The sequence below is a fragment of the Liolophura sinensis genome, chromosome 6 (assembly GCF_032854445.1).
Source record: "Liolophura sinensis isolate JHLJ2023 chromosome 6, CUHK_Ljap_v2, whole genome shotgun sequence".
NCBI classification, from domain to species: Eukaryota; Metazoa; Mollusca; class Polyplacophora; order Chitonida; family Chitonidae; genus Liolophura; species Liolophura sinensis.
The window spans coordinates 22997573-23010833 of record NC_088300.1 but is presented as its reverse complement, the minus strand read 5'-3'; the positions used below and the strand labels follow the sequence as shown (position 1 = coordinate 23010833).

General features: G+C 38.9%; 1 protein-coding gene across 1 annotated transcript in view; it reads right to left on the bottom strand.

Annotated features, from left to right (window-relative positions):
- Positions 1–102: 102 nt before the first annotated feature.
- The window catches only part of LOC135466454 (cleavage and polyadenylation specificity factor subunit 2-like), a 150881-nt gene continuing 137722 nt past the window's right edge, over positions 103–13261 (bottom strand). The window contains 10 exon segments of the mRNA XM_064743928.1: positions 103–2815; positions 3237–3371; positions 4600–4670; positions 4867–5182; positions 5715–5857; positions 6424–6457; positions 6921–6975; positions 7345–7448; positions 8324–8435; positions 8938–9044. Coding sequence (XP_064599998.1) covers positions 2723–2815; positions 3237–3371; positions 4600–4670; positions 4867–5182; positions 5715–5857; positions 6424–6457; positions 6921–6975; positions 7345–7448; positions 8324–8435; positions 8938–9044 — 1170 coding nt within the window. The 3' untranslated portion in view covers positions 103–2722.

Below are 13261 nucleotides of genomic sequence, written 5' to 3'. Positions count from 1 at the left end.
TATATTGTTATATTGGTGGAAGATAAAGTGGTATCCAGTATACTTCATGAAAATCCCCACATAATAAGGCAAATTTGATGAAAATAAGGCAACCAAAAAACATAAATGTATACATGTATTTCCTACTACAATGTTTATTTACACTGTTCATGTAACAATAATGAAGGAGACAATAACAAATGATTCAAATGGTACGATTACACAGTTTCACTTGAGCAGCCGTAAACCATGCAGAACAAGCAAATCTGTGCCCTTCATTAACTGAAGAATCCAGTATTTTTGAAAATGATTTGTCATGATCCACAGCATAATTATACTATATCAGTCATTCTAAACTTTAAAACCAGGTGGTTGAAATGCCAGTTAAACCTTCTTCCAGAATAATATCAAATGTATATAAACACAAAGTATAATATTTGAAAGGGAATTTTCTCTAAAAATTCTTACAAATAGTACTACTAAAATATTCTTTACCACTGATTGTTTTCAGTTGTATTTGTACCAAAAAGTTCAACTGAGATATCAAACTCTAAATTGGAAAGAAATGTGAAATATGGAAAGAAATGTGAAATACTGAAAGAAATCTTTTCTTCACAGAAATATAAAGAGCAAGAAAGTGAAGAGACTTTGGAGTACACTTTTTTTAAACATAAAAACCACCCTGGTTCATGGAATTGGTGGGCATGGAACCAATTTGATGATTATGACACCTGAACCCCTTCACACCATTTTAACAACCACTTCAATTCTTAGAAAAGGTGGGCATGGAACCAATTTGATGATCGCTACACCTGAACCCCTTCACACCATTCTAACAACCTCTCCGATTGATGGAACTGGTGAGCATGGAACCAATTTGATGATCGCGACACCTGAACCCCTTCACACCATTGTGACAACCACTTCGGTTCTTAGAAAAGGTGGGCATGGAACCAATTTAATGATCGCTACACCTGAACCCCTTCACACCATTCTAACAACCACTCTGATTCATGGAATTGGTGGGCATGGAACCAATTTGATGATCGCGACACCTGAACCCCTTTACACCATTCTAACAACCGTTCTGATTCATAGAATTGGTGGGTATGGAACCAATTTGATGATCGCGACACCTGAACCCCTTCACACCATTCTAACAACCACTCTGATTCATGGAATTGGTGGGTATGGAACCAATTTGATGATCGCTACACCTGAACCCCTTCACACCATTCTAACAACCACTCTGATTCATGGAATTGGTGGGTATGGAACCAATTTGATGATCGCTACACCTGAACCCCTTCACACCATTCTAACAACCACTCTGATTCATGGAATTGGTGGGCATGGAACCAATTTGATGATCGCGACACCTGAACCCCTTCACACCATTCTAACAACCGTTCTGATTCATGGAATTGGTGGGCATGGAACCAATTTGATGATCGCGACACCTGAACCCCTTCACACCATTCTAACAACCACTCTGATTCATGGAATTGGTGGGTATGGAACCAATTTGATGATCGCTACACCTGAACCCCTTCACACCATTCTAACAACCACTCTGATTCATGGAATTGGTGGGTATGGAACCAATTTGATGATCGCTACACCTGAACCCCTTCACACCATTTTAACAACTGTTCTGATTCATGGAATTGGTGGGTATGGAACCAATTTGATGATCGCGACACCTGAACCCCTTCACACCATTTTAACAACCACTCTGATTCATGGAATTGGTGGGCATGGAACCAATTTGATGATCGCGACACCTGAACCCCTTCACACCATTTTAACAACCACTCTGATTCATGGAATTGGTGGGCATGGAACCAATTTGCTGATCGCGACACCTGAACCCCTTCACACCATTCTAACAACCACTCTGATTCATGGAATTGGTGGGCATGGAACCAATTTGCTGATCGCGACACCTGAACCCCTTCACACCATTCTAACAACCACTCTGATTCATGGAATTGGTGGGCATGGAACCAATTTGCTGATCGCGACACCTGAACCCCTTCACACCATTCTAACAACCACTCTGATTCATGGAATTGGTGGGCATGGAACCAATTTGATGATCGCGACACCTGAACCCCTTCACACCATTCTAACAACCACTCTGATTCATGGAATTGGTGGGTATGGAACCAATTTGATGATCGCGACACCTGAACCCCTTCACACCATTTTAACAACCATTCTGATTCATGGAATTGGTGGGCATGGAACCAATTTGATGATCGCGACACCTGAACCCCTTCACACCATTCTAACAACCGTTCTGATTCATGGAATTGGTGGGTATGGAACCAATTTGCTGATCGCGACACCTGAACCCCTTCACACCATTCTAACAACCACTCTGATTCATGGAATTGGTGGGTATGGAACCAATTTGCTGATCGCGACACCTAAACCCCTTCACACCATTCTAACAACCACTCTGATTTTTAGAAAGGGAGGAAATGGAACCACATATTCAGATCATTAAACTTGTCAAACTCCTGTCAACAATTTGTTGACTAACTTTGGTACACTTTGAAAATATGGAAGTGCTGAACATGTGTTTTGATGATGGTGCTAGAACCTTACAATATGTACATGTATCAGAGGTACTGAAGACACAGACTTTGCTTTTGACTTTGGCAATCTCGATGACGAAGTGATATGATTAGATTTGTGTGCCAGCTTTCAAGGTCAAATCAAATAATGACCTTATTTATCATACTATTGCATATTGACCATACAAAAGTTCCCGCACTTTGTAATAATCATCACACAGACATCCTTCCAACTGTATTCTGCCTGCTTCATTCTGAAAAATACAGTGAAAAGAAATCATTTAAAATAACAGAGCTGATTAAACTAGTACTTCCTAAATGAGTTTAACAAAAAAAGATATTTGACACAAAATTTCTGCCACATAAATTACATACAACATGAAAAAAATCTAATTATTTTAGTGTGTGTAGTTACACTATAACTGATCAACCAAATCGATAATAGTGGACTATAGTAAATCTCCTATCAGTTTTCACCAAATGATCACTGTACTGTATTAACTGGATGAAATATCATGTACAATGATGTGATTTACAGTAAACTATATTTAACTTTTTTTTTTTTTTTTGAACTAACAAATAACAAATGTACTACAGTTCGTAATGGAGAGCTATTAGTTGATGAAAATTTCAATGAAATATTTTCTACTGTCAGGCTGTTAAGAGAATACCTACTCTGCGAACTGCCACTTGGTTGTTACAGATCAGCACTCCGGCCACAAATTCTGCCTGAATCCCCTCTCGTAACAGCACTGTCTTGAAATCGGACAGCTTTGGCTCGTTAATAAAAGCAGATGTGTGACCAGGTATCTGAAAACAGGCAAGGAAGACTTAAACAACTTGTATCTTTTTGATAGAGAACAACACATACATGTTCTATAGGTCTTTACAGACTCCTATTTCTGTTTTTTTTGCATAACATGATAAGGATTCCCAACAGAGACATGGCATTATGACACAGCACACAATGCACAAAGAAGACAACATCCACAGAACCAAAGTAATTGATCAAGTTTTTAATGTAAGTTTCAAACTTATTTCTGTCAGAACGCATTTATTGTGCTGCCTCACTGAAATGCCAAGCTGAATGTATAGGTAATGGTAATGTATAGGTAATGGTAATGTACAGGTAATAGGTAATGTATAGGTAATGGTAATGTATAGGTTATGGTAATGTACAGGTAATAGGTAATGTACAGGTAATAGGTAATGGTAATGTATAGGTAATGGTAATGTACAGGTAATAGGTAATGATATACATGCTCAAGATTGTACGACAACGAATTAAACAATATATTAAAATCACACCACTGTCTCTACTGTGCTGGCATTTAAATTGTCCTTTGTGGTCGCTGTGAGTTCAAGTCCAGCTCATTCTGGCTTCCTCTCTGGTTGTACGTGGGAAGGTCTCTCAGCAACCTGCAGATGGTCGTGGGTTTCCCCCGGGCTCTGCCCAGTTTCTTCCCACCATAATGCTGGCCGCTGTCGTATAAGTGAAGTATTCTTGAGTATGGCGTAAAACACCAATCAAATAAATAAATACATTGTCCTTTCCTAAAAAGGATAAGAGTAAAAGACTATCTAAAACCACTACAACCAAAATTTCCATTTCAAAATGATCTATTTGTGAAATTGTAAGACTTTTTAAACTTTTCTTTTGAAAAGGACAACTCCACCATGTTCATGTTTACAGTTTCATGATATACAATCTTCCACTCTTAATGCTCACTACGTATACCTGTTGGTAGACTCTATTCATCCACCATGACAAAACTGCACATTCTTATAATAATGTTAACACAGGGGTATTTCAAATTAACACAAAGCAATGTTCCAACCTCCAATGATACATACAGAGTTCACAAGACTTAAGCATCAAATTGCTTTTCACAATAGGTTGTAGCAAGCTCTCTTTGAGGTTAAATTACAAACACTATGGAGTCAATATTTATGCAGTCGCTCAACCAATCAAATCCAACATATATTTATAAACATTTCCATGTCAAAAGGAAGTCAGAGGACAACAAAAGGTACATACCAGATGAATGGGTAAAGCTTCTAAAGACGGGACAAGATCTGCAGATGAAACCTCCCCTGTTGCTGGCACTGCTGTAATCAAATAGTGAAGTAGACTATATTTTGCCCAAAATTGCACTGCACAACATGTGACACTTTCCTAAAACTTTGCAAATGAATTTTCTCATAAATAACTTTTCCTCTATTGCAGACGATAACATTATGAGAAACTGATATTCCAAAATTTTGTGTAAGTGAGTCCAGGGCGTGGGAATGTTATCTGACTCACACTTTTCAGTCCTATCCTCACCATGGCCATCCTTCTCTGTCTCTTCCTCCCCATCCATCATGGCTGTCGTGTCCGTGCGGGCGTGACTGAAGTCTAACTGACCATCCACCCATGCCAGTTCTGCGTCACGTGCCTTAGAGAACTCCAGGGCGCTGACCAGGGAGTCTTTAAGCTTCACCTGGTAGATGTGACTCTCTGTGGTGGCGTCCACTACCTCCATCACTTTGGGGGTGAAGACTTTCCCCTGGACCACACCCTGAGAACGGCAAAACTCTGCCAGAGAGTCAGTTGATTCTTCATCTCCATGGATCAAAATCTGACCAAAACAGAAATACCGTGTACATGTGATCAACATCAAAACATTAACCGCTAATCAAATGCCTGATTCAAAAGGCCCAAATACATAAGATAAAGAGATTCTGGCAGATTCCCAATTTACACTACAAATACTGACAAAGACTGTAACATCCTGGTATGAGAAACATGACACAAATGGCATCATTTTCCTCTTCTAGGCTTTCTGCCACAATGTTATGGGCTATCTTATTAAACTTCCTTGGAACAAAATGAGGTTAAGTATAAAACACCTTTTCAAGTTCTGAGTCAGTTGACCACTGTTCTATTGTAATACATGGATAATATGTTTTCAATTTGCCAACGATTAAATAATTATATCCACAAGGGAAGGAATGAACAAAACATTACACAGTTTTCACACAAATTCCTGAACAAGTTCCCATTCCATTGTGAACGCTAATAACTGTGGGTAAAGCCCAGTTAAATTTGCCTGAAGTAAATAGTGTGAGTTCGTTGCATGCTGATTACATGTTATCAAATGAAGGCATTACCAGTTGCCTGGGTTTGACTTGTTGAAGGATTTTCTTGATAGACTCTCCGTCTGACCGACCCTCAAAGTCTATGAACTGTACATTAGCGTTAATATCCAAAGTGACCGTGGCTGAGACACACTTGGTGGGGACTTCCGTCACATCTGAAGTGAGAGAAATGCTGAGTATATGCGAAAATGTCCAAACCAGTTCAGGTACGATATTAAAGAACGCAAAGCTTCATGTTAACAAATTACACATTACATGTACTTTCATTACTGTGAAAATACATGCATATACATCTGCCAAAATTTTGCCTTAAATCAGGTGCTTTCCCATATTATATATTAATTTCTTTGGTTGGTGTTTAATGCCCTACTCAAGGATTTTTCACTTATACAACACGGGTCTGGTTTATGGTGGAGCAAACAAGATTGTTCGGCATAAACCACCCCCAAGCATCAGATGCCTGAGAAAACCTAAAGCTGCAGAGACACTGGCAAGAACCGGATTGGAACACACGACCTAACTGGTCAAGCATGAATTAGTGTTTTAACCATATGAGTCAGCAGGGCTCTAATATGGAAGGGATATAATGAGAGCATAAATACAGTGACATGTTAGGATCAATATTTTTAACAAGACTGCATGAAGAATAAGTTTTGAAAGAAGCACATGTTAAATAGTTAGTTTCTCTATATCCTAGCTACAAAAGTTTCAATTCTAATACCTTGTTGAGATTCATCAGCTGGGGCTCCAGTTTCCTGGAAACATAAAAAGGTGAAATTTTTGTTTCTGGATTCAGTCTTAGGAATACGGGGAAATCAGCCATGAATGCATGCTTACAGAAGTTATATTTCCATAAAGTCAGCTACTGACTTAATCAACTCTACTTCAGATATTATGTGTGACCAGATGCCTCTTGTCTCACTGATAATGACACCTCTTTTTCTGGCATATTATACAGTGCTTTCAGTGTCACATAAATGCTTCAACAGTTTGAGAGATCCATTCATTTAAATAGCCACATTTTAAACTTGCTAACGTGACATAAATGCTTCATGTGTGGGTAACTGAAGTCTAAATATACACCCAGACAAGTTAATTTAACCTGTGCTTTGTATATTTACATATGAATAAAATGTATTTACATATGGCCATAATGATTACTCAAGATATGTGGTAGATGTTTACTGTCGTATCATATGACTGTGATGTCATAATTACCATTGCCTTCTCATCGTCTGCTGGAGTGGTCTCTGCTATCATGTAATCCTCAGGCCTAGCGTTGAACAAGAATGGAATCAATAGGAAAGGAGAGCAACCAAAAAAAAAATCACCTAAATCCCTGATACATATTTAAGATTTCTTTGATTTTAATTAATTATACAAAATACAGAATCAGGCAAATGTTCAAAATCCATTGCATAATAATTTTATTATTATTCTCAAGGACAGGGGGTATAACTCTATAACACGAAAGCAACAAAACCAGTTATCTCCCTTGCTTTCTTGCAGGGCTTGGTGCAGAGATGCACTTCTGTTACTGCGCTCACTTTAAATGGCCTGGCAGTAATTTGGCATGTTTCTCAAACAGCTGAATCAATGAAGGCAGCCGAGAACAAATGTTATCTCTGCAGCTCAGCCTTACCTAATGATTTCCCCGTACTCATCCCACTTAATCCTCTCTTCATGATAGGGAAACATTGGGTACGATTTCTTCACTTGTTTGAAAAAGCCTGTTCTGGACTTGCCCTAAAAAGAGAAGTTTTCGCTCATTTGACTGCATAACAGACTGAGTACCTGGAGGCAATTCCACAAAGCCAGTATTGACTTAAGTCAAAACTTGAAATATGATTTTAGAGCTTGTTTTTTAGACTTGTAAATTGAAATTTTGACCACCATGTTATCTTAAGACAAATGTGTCGATTTCAACTTCCATTAGCGAAAACTGAACATTGTGACAATGCTTTAAACTTTGACTCAAGTCACAAATGTTGTTGTAGAATAGGCCCTTTATACTTTAAATACTCACTAGTCTTTTGTGCACATAATCATCAGCTTAAATGACAGACTTGACAGTACGGCACATGACAAGTAATAACACACACTGTAATTCTTGCAAAATGTTTATATAAACATATTCTGAAGGCATTTTTGTGTGCAGCGTGATATTATTATACTATGTGTGAGGTCCTGAAAATGACCAATCCAATCAATGTAGATCTGAATCAATTAAATCAAAATTTAAAAAAGGTGCACGAATTATGCTGACAGTTCTTCTTCCACATGCAAAAAGGTTGGGGACTTAGGGTAAACATCACAGCATTTCTTTTTTGACAACAATTTCTGATTAATTTCTTTGCGACACATCCATGTACATTGTGACATTGTTGTAAACCATATCAAGATACAACCAAAACCTTAACTGACATACTCACAAACATGTACATCGTGCAATGATTGGATATCTTACTATATCATTGTTTTTTCTACAATTACCACTCTGCATCTATACAACTATCTTAAGATCTTGACAGCGATGTTAGACTGTACAGCGAAATGTTGCAAAGAAATAAATTGGAAACTGTTTCTAACTTTTTTCTTTTTAGAGTCATGCACTCCCTCACCTCTGCTTTTAACATGAGATCATGTTTGCCCTTGGTTGTGGACCCCTGGAACATTCCATCAACATCCATCTCATTGTCACTCTCATCACTGGACTCAAAACCTTCAAGCTCTCTGCAGATAACAACACAGCAGTAATTATATTTAATAGTTCCGAAGCTACAGCTTCCACAAGTTCTTCAAGCTCTTGGAATGATTTCAGGGTAACAATTTACGATCCAATCCCATCCTGAAGTGCCTACACAAAAACGTTTCAAATTGCTGCCGAATGGTAAATGACTACATTTATTACAAGGTCAATTTCTTCAAAGGTCAAAGGGCAGTGGTCCATGATGTTGTTTTTAAAGCACTGATTACAATGTTCTACACCTCAAATAATTAGGTATAATTTATAGTGTTACATGTACTTTTTGACCACATTAGACTCTAAAACCTTGTTGGCTACAAAACAGAGCTTGTCAAACATCTTCCCTATGCAAATAATCCCAAACAAGTCCACAGGTATCCAGCAAGGTCAGTAATTTACCTGCTCATTACAACACCCACACACAACTTTCAACAACACATCCATATGCACTTTCATATAATGTGATAAACACATCAAGAGTGTGATTACTTTTTAGCCAATTCTGACTTCAGTCTAGCCTCTTCAGCCTCCTTCTCTTGTTTTTTCTTCAAATACTCTTCCAGCTCGGCTCCCTCCAGCTTTATTCTTCTCCGTACCTGAAACACGTTGCAATCAGAGGTATATAATACATGTATTTTCATACAGTTTAAAGTAAAATGATGACACTCCAGTTATGCTACAATGGTGTCACACTGTACCAGACCTGCATGTCACAATGTAGCAATGTGCTGTCTTTCTGAAAGACCATACCGAAGACATCTGGCATAATCAACATCCCTCAGTCTGAGTACAGACACTGTGCCAACCAGTACTTAGCTGATGCCGTAATACTTGGTGTCATTTAGCAACAATTTATTTATTTACTTAATTGGTGTTTAATTATGCCGTACTCAAGAATATTTCACTAATGTGACATCAGCCAGCATTATGGTGGGAAGAAACCAAGCAGAACCAGGGGGAAACTCGTGACCTTCCACAGGTTGCTGACAGACCTACCACACACGACCAGAGAGGAAGCCAGTTTGAGCTGGACTTAATCTCAAAGCAACCATATTGGGTGATTGCGCTGAGCTGTCATGCCATTAAACCACCTCAGCCCCAATTTTGCAACAAAGTCTACAGGTACTGTTTAAGTCTTAGTCAGCACACTGCAGTTCTCAGCAAGGTGAAGCCATTAAATTTTCTGTACTGAACACACTGGGTAAAGTGGTGAATATTGCCTGGTGAACATATTAGTTTACAGGTACAGTTGCCAGTATTGGATATATCTGGCAGAGTTGTAACTTGTCAGTAATAGACATTTCACCTAATGGTGTATCATGTCACCACTGGATATTTGGTGTACATGGTCAGTATTAGACATATCTGGTAAAGGTGTCACTTGTCAGTACTGAGCATGTCGGGCACAAGGTGTCACTTGTCAGTACTGAGCATGTCGGGCACAAGGTGTCATTTGTCAGTACTGAGCATGTCGGGCACAAGGTGTCACTTGTCAGTACTGAGCATGTCGGGCACAAGGTGTCACTTGTCAGTACTGTACATGTCGGGCACAAGGTGTCCCTTGTCAGTACTGAGCATGTCGGGCACAAGGTGTCACTTGTCAGTACTGTACATGTCGGGCACAAGGTGTCACTTGTCAGTACTGAGCATGTTGGGTACAAGGTGTTACTTGTCAGTACTGTACATGTCGGGCACAAGGTGTCCCTTGTCAGTACTGAGCATGTCGGGCACAAGGTGTCACTTGTCAGTACTGTACATGTTGGGCACAAGGTGTCACTTGTCAGTACTGTACATGTCGGGTACAACGTGTCACTTGTCAGCATTGGACAGGTTTAGCAAAGGTGTAACCCGTTAGCATTGGACAGGTTTAGCAAAGGTGTAACTTGTCAGCATTGGACAGGTTTAGCAAAGGTGTAACTTATCAACATTGGAAAGGTTTGGCAAAGGTGTAACCCGTCAGCATTGGACAAGTTTAGCAAAGGTGTAACTCGTCAGCATTGGACAGGTTTAGCAAAGGTGTAACTCGTCAGCATTGGACAGGTTTAGCAAAGGTGTAACTTATCAACATTGGACAGGTTTGGCAAAGGTGTAACTTGTCAGCATTGGACAAGTTTAGCAAAGGTGTAACCCGTCAGCATTGGACAGGCTTAGCAAAGGTGTAACTCGTCAGCATTAGACAGGTTTAGCAAAGGTGTCACTTGTCAGCATTGGACAGGTTTAGCCAGGTGTAACTTGTCAGCATTGGACAGGTTTGGCAAAGGTGTAACTTATCAACATTGGACACGTTTAGCAAAGGTGCATTGTAAATGTGTGGTAAAGGTTATGTGTATATTAAACTTGTCAGTATTGGGCATGTCTGATACTGGTGTCACTGCTTTATATCAGTCAACTCTTAATATCACCCATGCATTCAACATGGAATGTCATGTTTGAATGTCTCTAATTTATCCCCTATATTCATACACATAAATATTTCTACCTTATAGCTGAAGTAAACATGCAATAATATTTGCTGTGAGTATCAACAGGGAAAAAAAATGAAAAGCCTTCAACTGGACTGATGTCAAAAAGGAAAAGATTTCAGTTTGGTTGAATTTCCGCCACAAAATCGATACAGGGAAATGGTTGTTCCACTTTACTGTAGTTACTATAAAGCTGGAATGACTTACTGATTACAAAACAGCTTCTTATATTGTATATCAGTTAATCAAAATGTCTATATTTACAATCAGTGTGACAGATTCATGTCTTCTTAAATTCTAGCCTCATGCAAGAGGGCTATTTTTGCTGGTTTCAATTTGAGAGCTGGAAATCATATCTGTATAACCAATGACCGTGGTGTGAAACTGTAGCTTTTAAGCTCTATGCATTGCTGAAGCAGTACTAGGCTATTATCCTGACTGATCACAGGCCTTCTAAGGGGCCTCCGTGGCTCAGTCGGTTAGCGCACTAGCGCAACGTAATGACCCAGGAGCCTCTCACCAATGCGGTCGCTGTGAAGTCCAGCTCATGCTGGCTTCCTCTCCGGCCGTAAGTGGGAAGGTCTGTCAGCAACCTGCGGATGGTCATGGGTTCCCCCCGGGCTCTGCCCGGTTTCCTTCCACCATAATGCTGGCCGCCGTCGTATAAGTGAAATATTCTTGAGTACAGCGTAAAACACCAATCAAATAAATAAATAAATAAATAAATACAGGCCTTCTAACATTATCCATGATAAGAGCGTACAGTGAATGCTCCCGGAAGGCATGAAGGTCTGAAAAAAAAACACATCCAAGCGAAACATACACCTGGTGACACTTCTGAGCTAGTGCGCCAACCCCAGTCCCTCTTTGTCATTTTAAGGATAGTTTTGATTTTTACTCATAACTATCAGTTATTACATACCATAAAGATAGGATTGAGTGAATCGGAAAATGACTGCTGATCACGAATTTTCCTAGCAGAAATCCATACATGTATTATATAAATTGTGATAAAAACTCACATGCACAATGGGAAAGAACTTATACATGCGTCACTGAGGTCTAAATCCCTGTATTAGAAAGGAAAGGCCTTCTGGGTATAATCAAATATGTGTTTGGAAGTACATGTGCATCTTTTATTTAACTGATTGATATTTTACGTAAAGAATAATTAATTTATTTGAGGGTGGTCAAGGCAATCAGGTGGTGAAAACCATCCTCACTTATTAACTGATATGTACCTTGATGGATCCAGACCTTGATGGATCTGAACCTTGGTGGATCCAGCAGCGAGCTGTCTCAGCATACAAACTTCTCAATGGTCAACATTTAGACCAGGGGTATATTAAATCTGATGTACTGTAAGTCTTCAAACTTTTCACACGTTTGCAAGGTGTTTATTGAAGCATATTTCAAAGACATTATTCTGTGTGGGCTGATAAAATTATACTTTTTGTAAAGCCCTGATATTGATCAATCCAACCAATGGAGTTTTGTCTCCAAAATCCAATAAAAACTGTCCATAAATGGCATTGAAAGTTGTTCTTTTATATTTGAATAAGTTGAGGGATTAGAGAGGTAATAATAAGCTGGATAGCTGTTTCCAGTGAGCATGATCAAAGATCTCATTGCTGCGGGACAAACAAATCCATGTGACTGTGTTAAAGCATTAGGAACCTCTGCAGTCAAAAACAGTTCAGCAAAATCTGTGTATTTTATTCTATTTACTGTAACATTTGAGACTTAACATGGATTCAAGGGCAGTTTCCAGTCAAAAATTAAGGGAAAATATATTTTAAGAAATTGGATTTGAGTTGAATTTTGGGCTGTCGCTGAAGAATGTAAAGTTGTGCCATTGGCATAAAATGATCATGTGCTTTTGTTTATCCCACCTCTGACACGCTACACACATGTGTACTGAGGAACCCGTCTCAAAACACCTATCTGGCTTACACATGTATATATTATACTTGTGTGATAAATCACAAACTGTAACCAGATGTCACACAAGGGTCTAGTTGCAATAAATCACAAATTGTAACCAAATGCAACACAAGGGTCTAGTTGCAATACATCACAAATTGTAACCACATGCCACACAAGGGTCTAGTTGCAATACATGACAAATTGTAACAAGATGCCACACAAGGGTCTAGTTGCAATAAATGACAAATTGTAACCACATGCCACGCAAGGTTCTAGTTGCAATAAATAACAAATAGTTATACCAGATACCACACAAGGATCTACACAGAATGTAGTTGGAAAAATTTTCTTCTCAAATGATTTCTGCTGATTGAATATCCATAACGTTTGATTTATTTATTTATTTATTTAATTGATGTTTTACG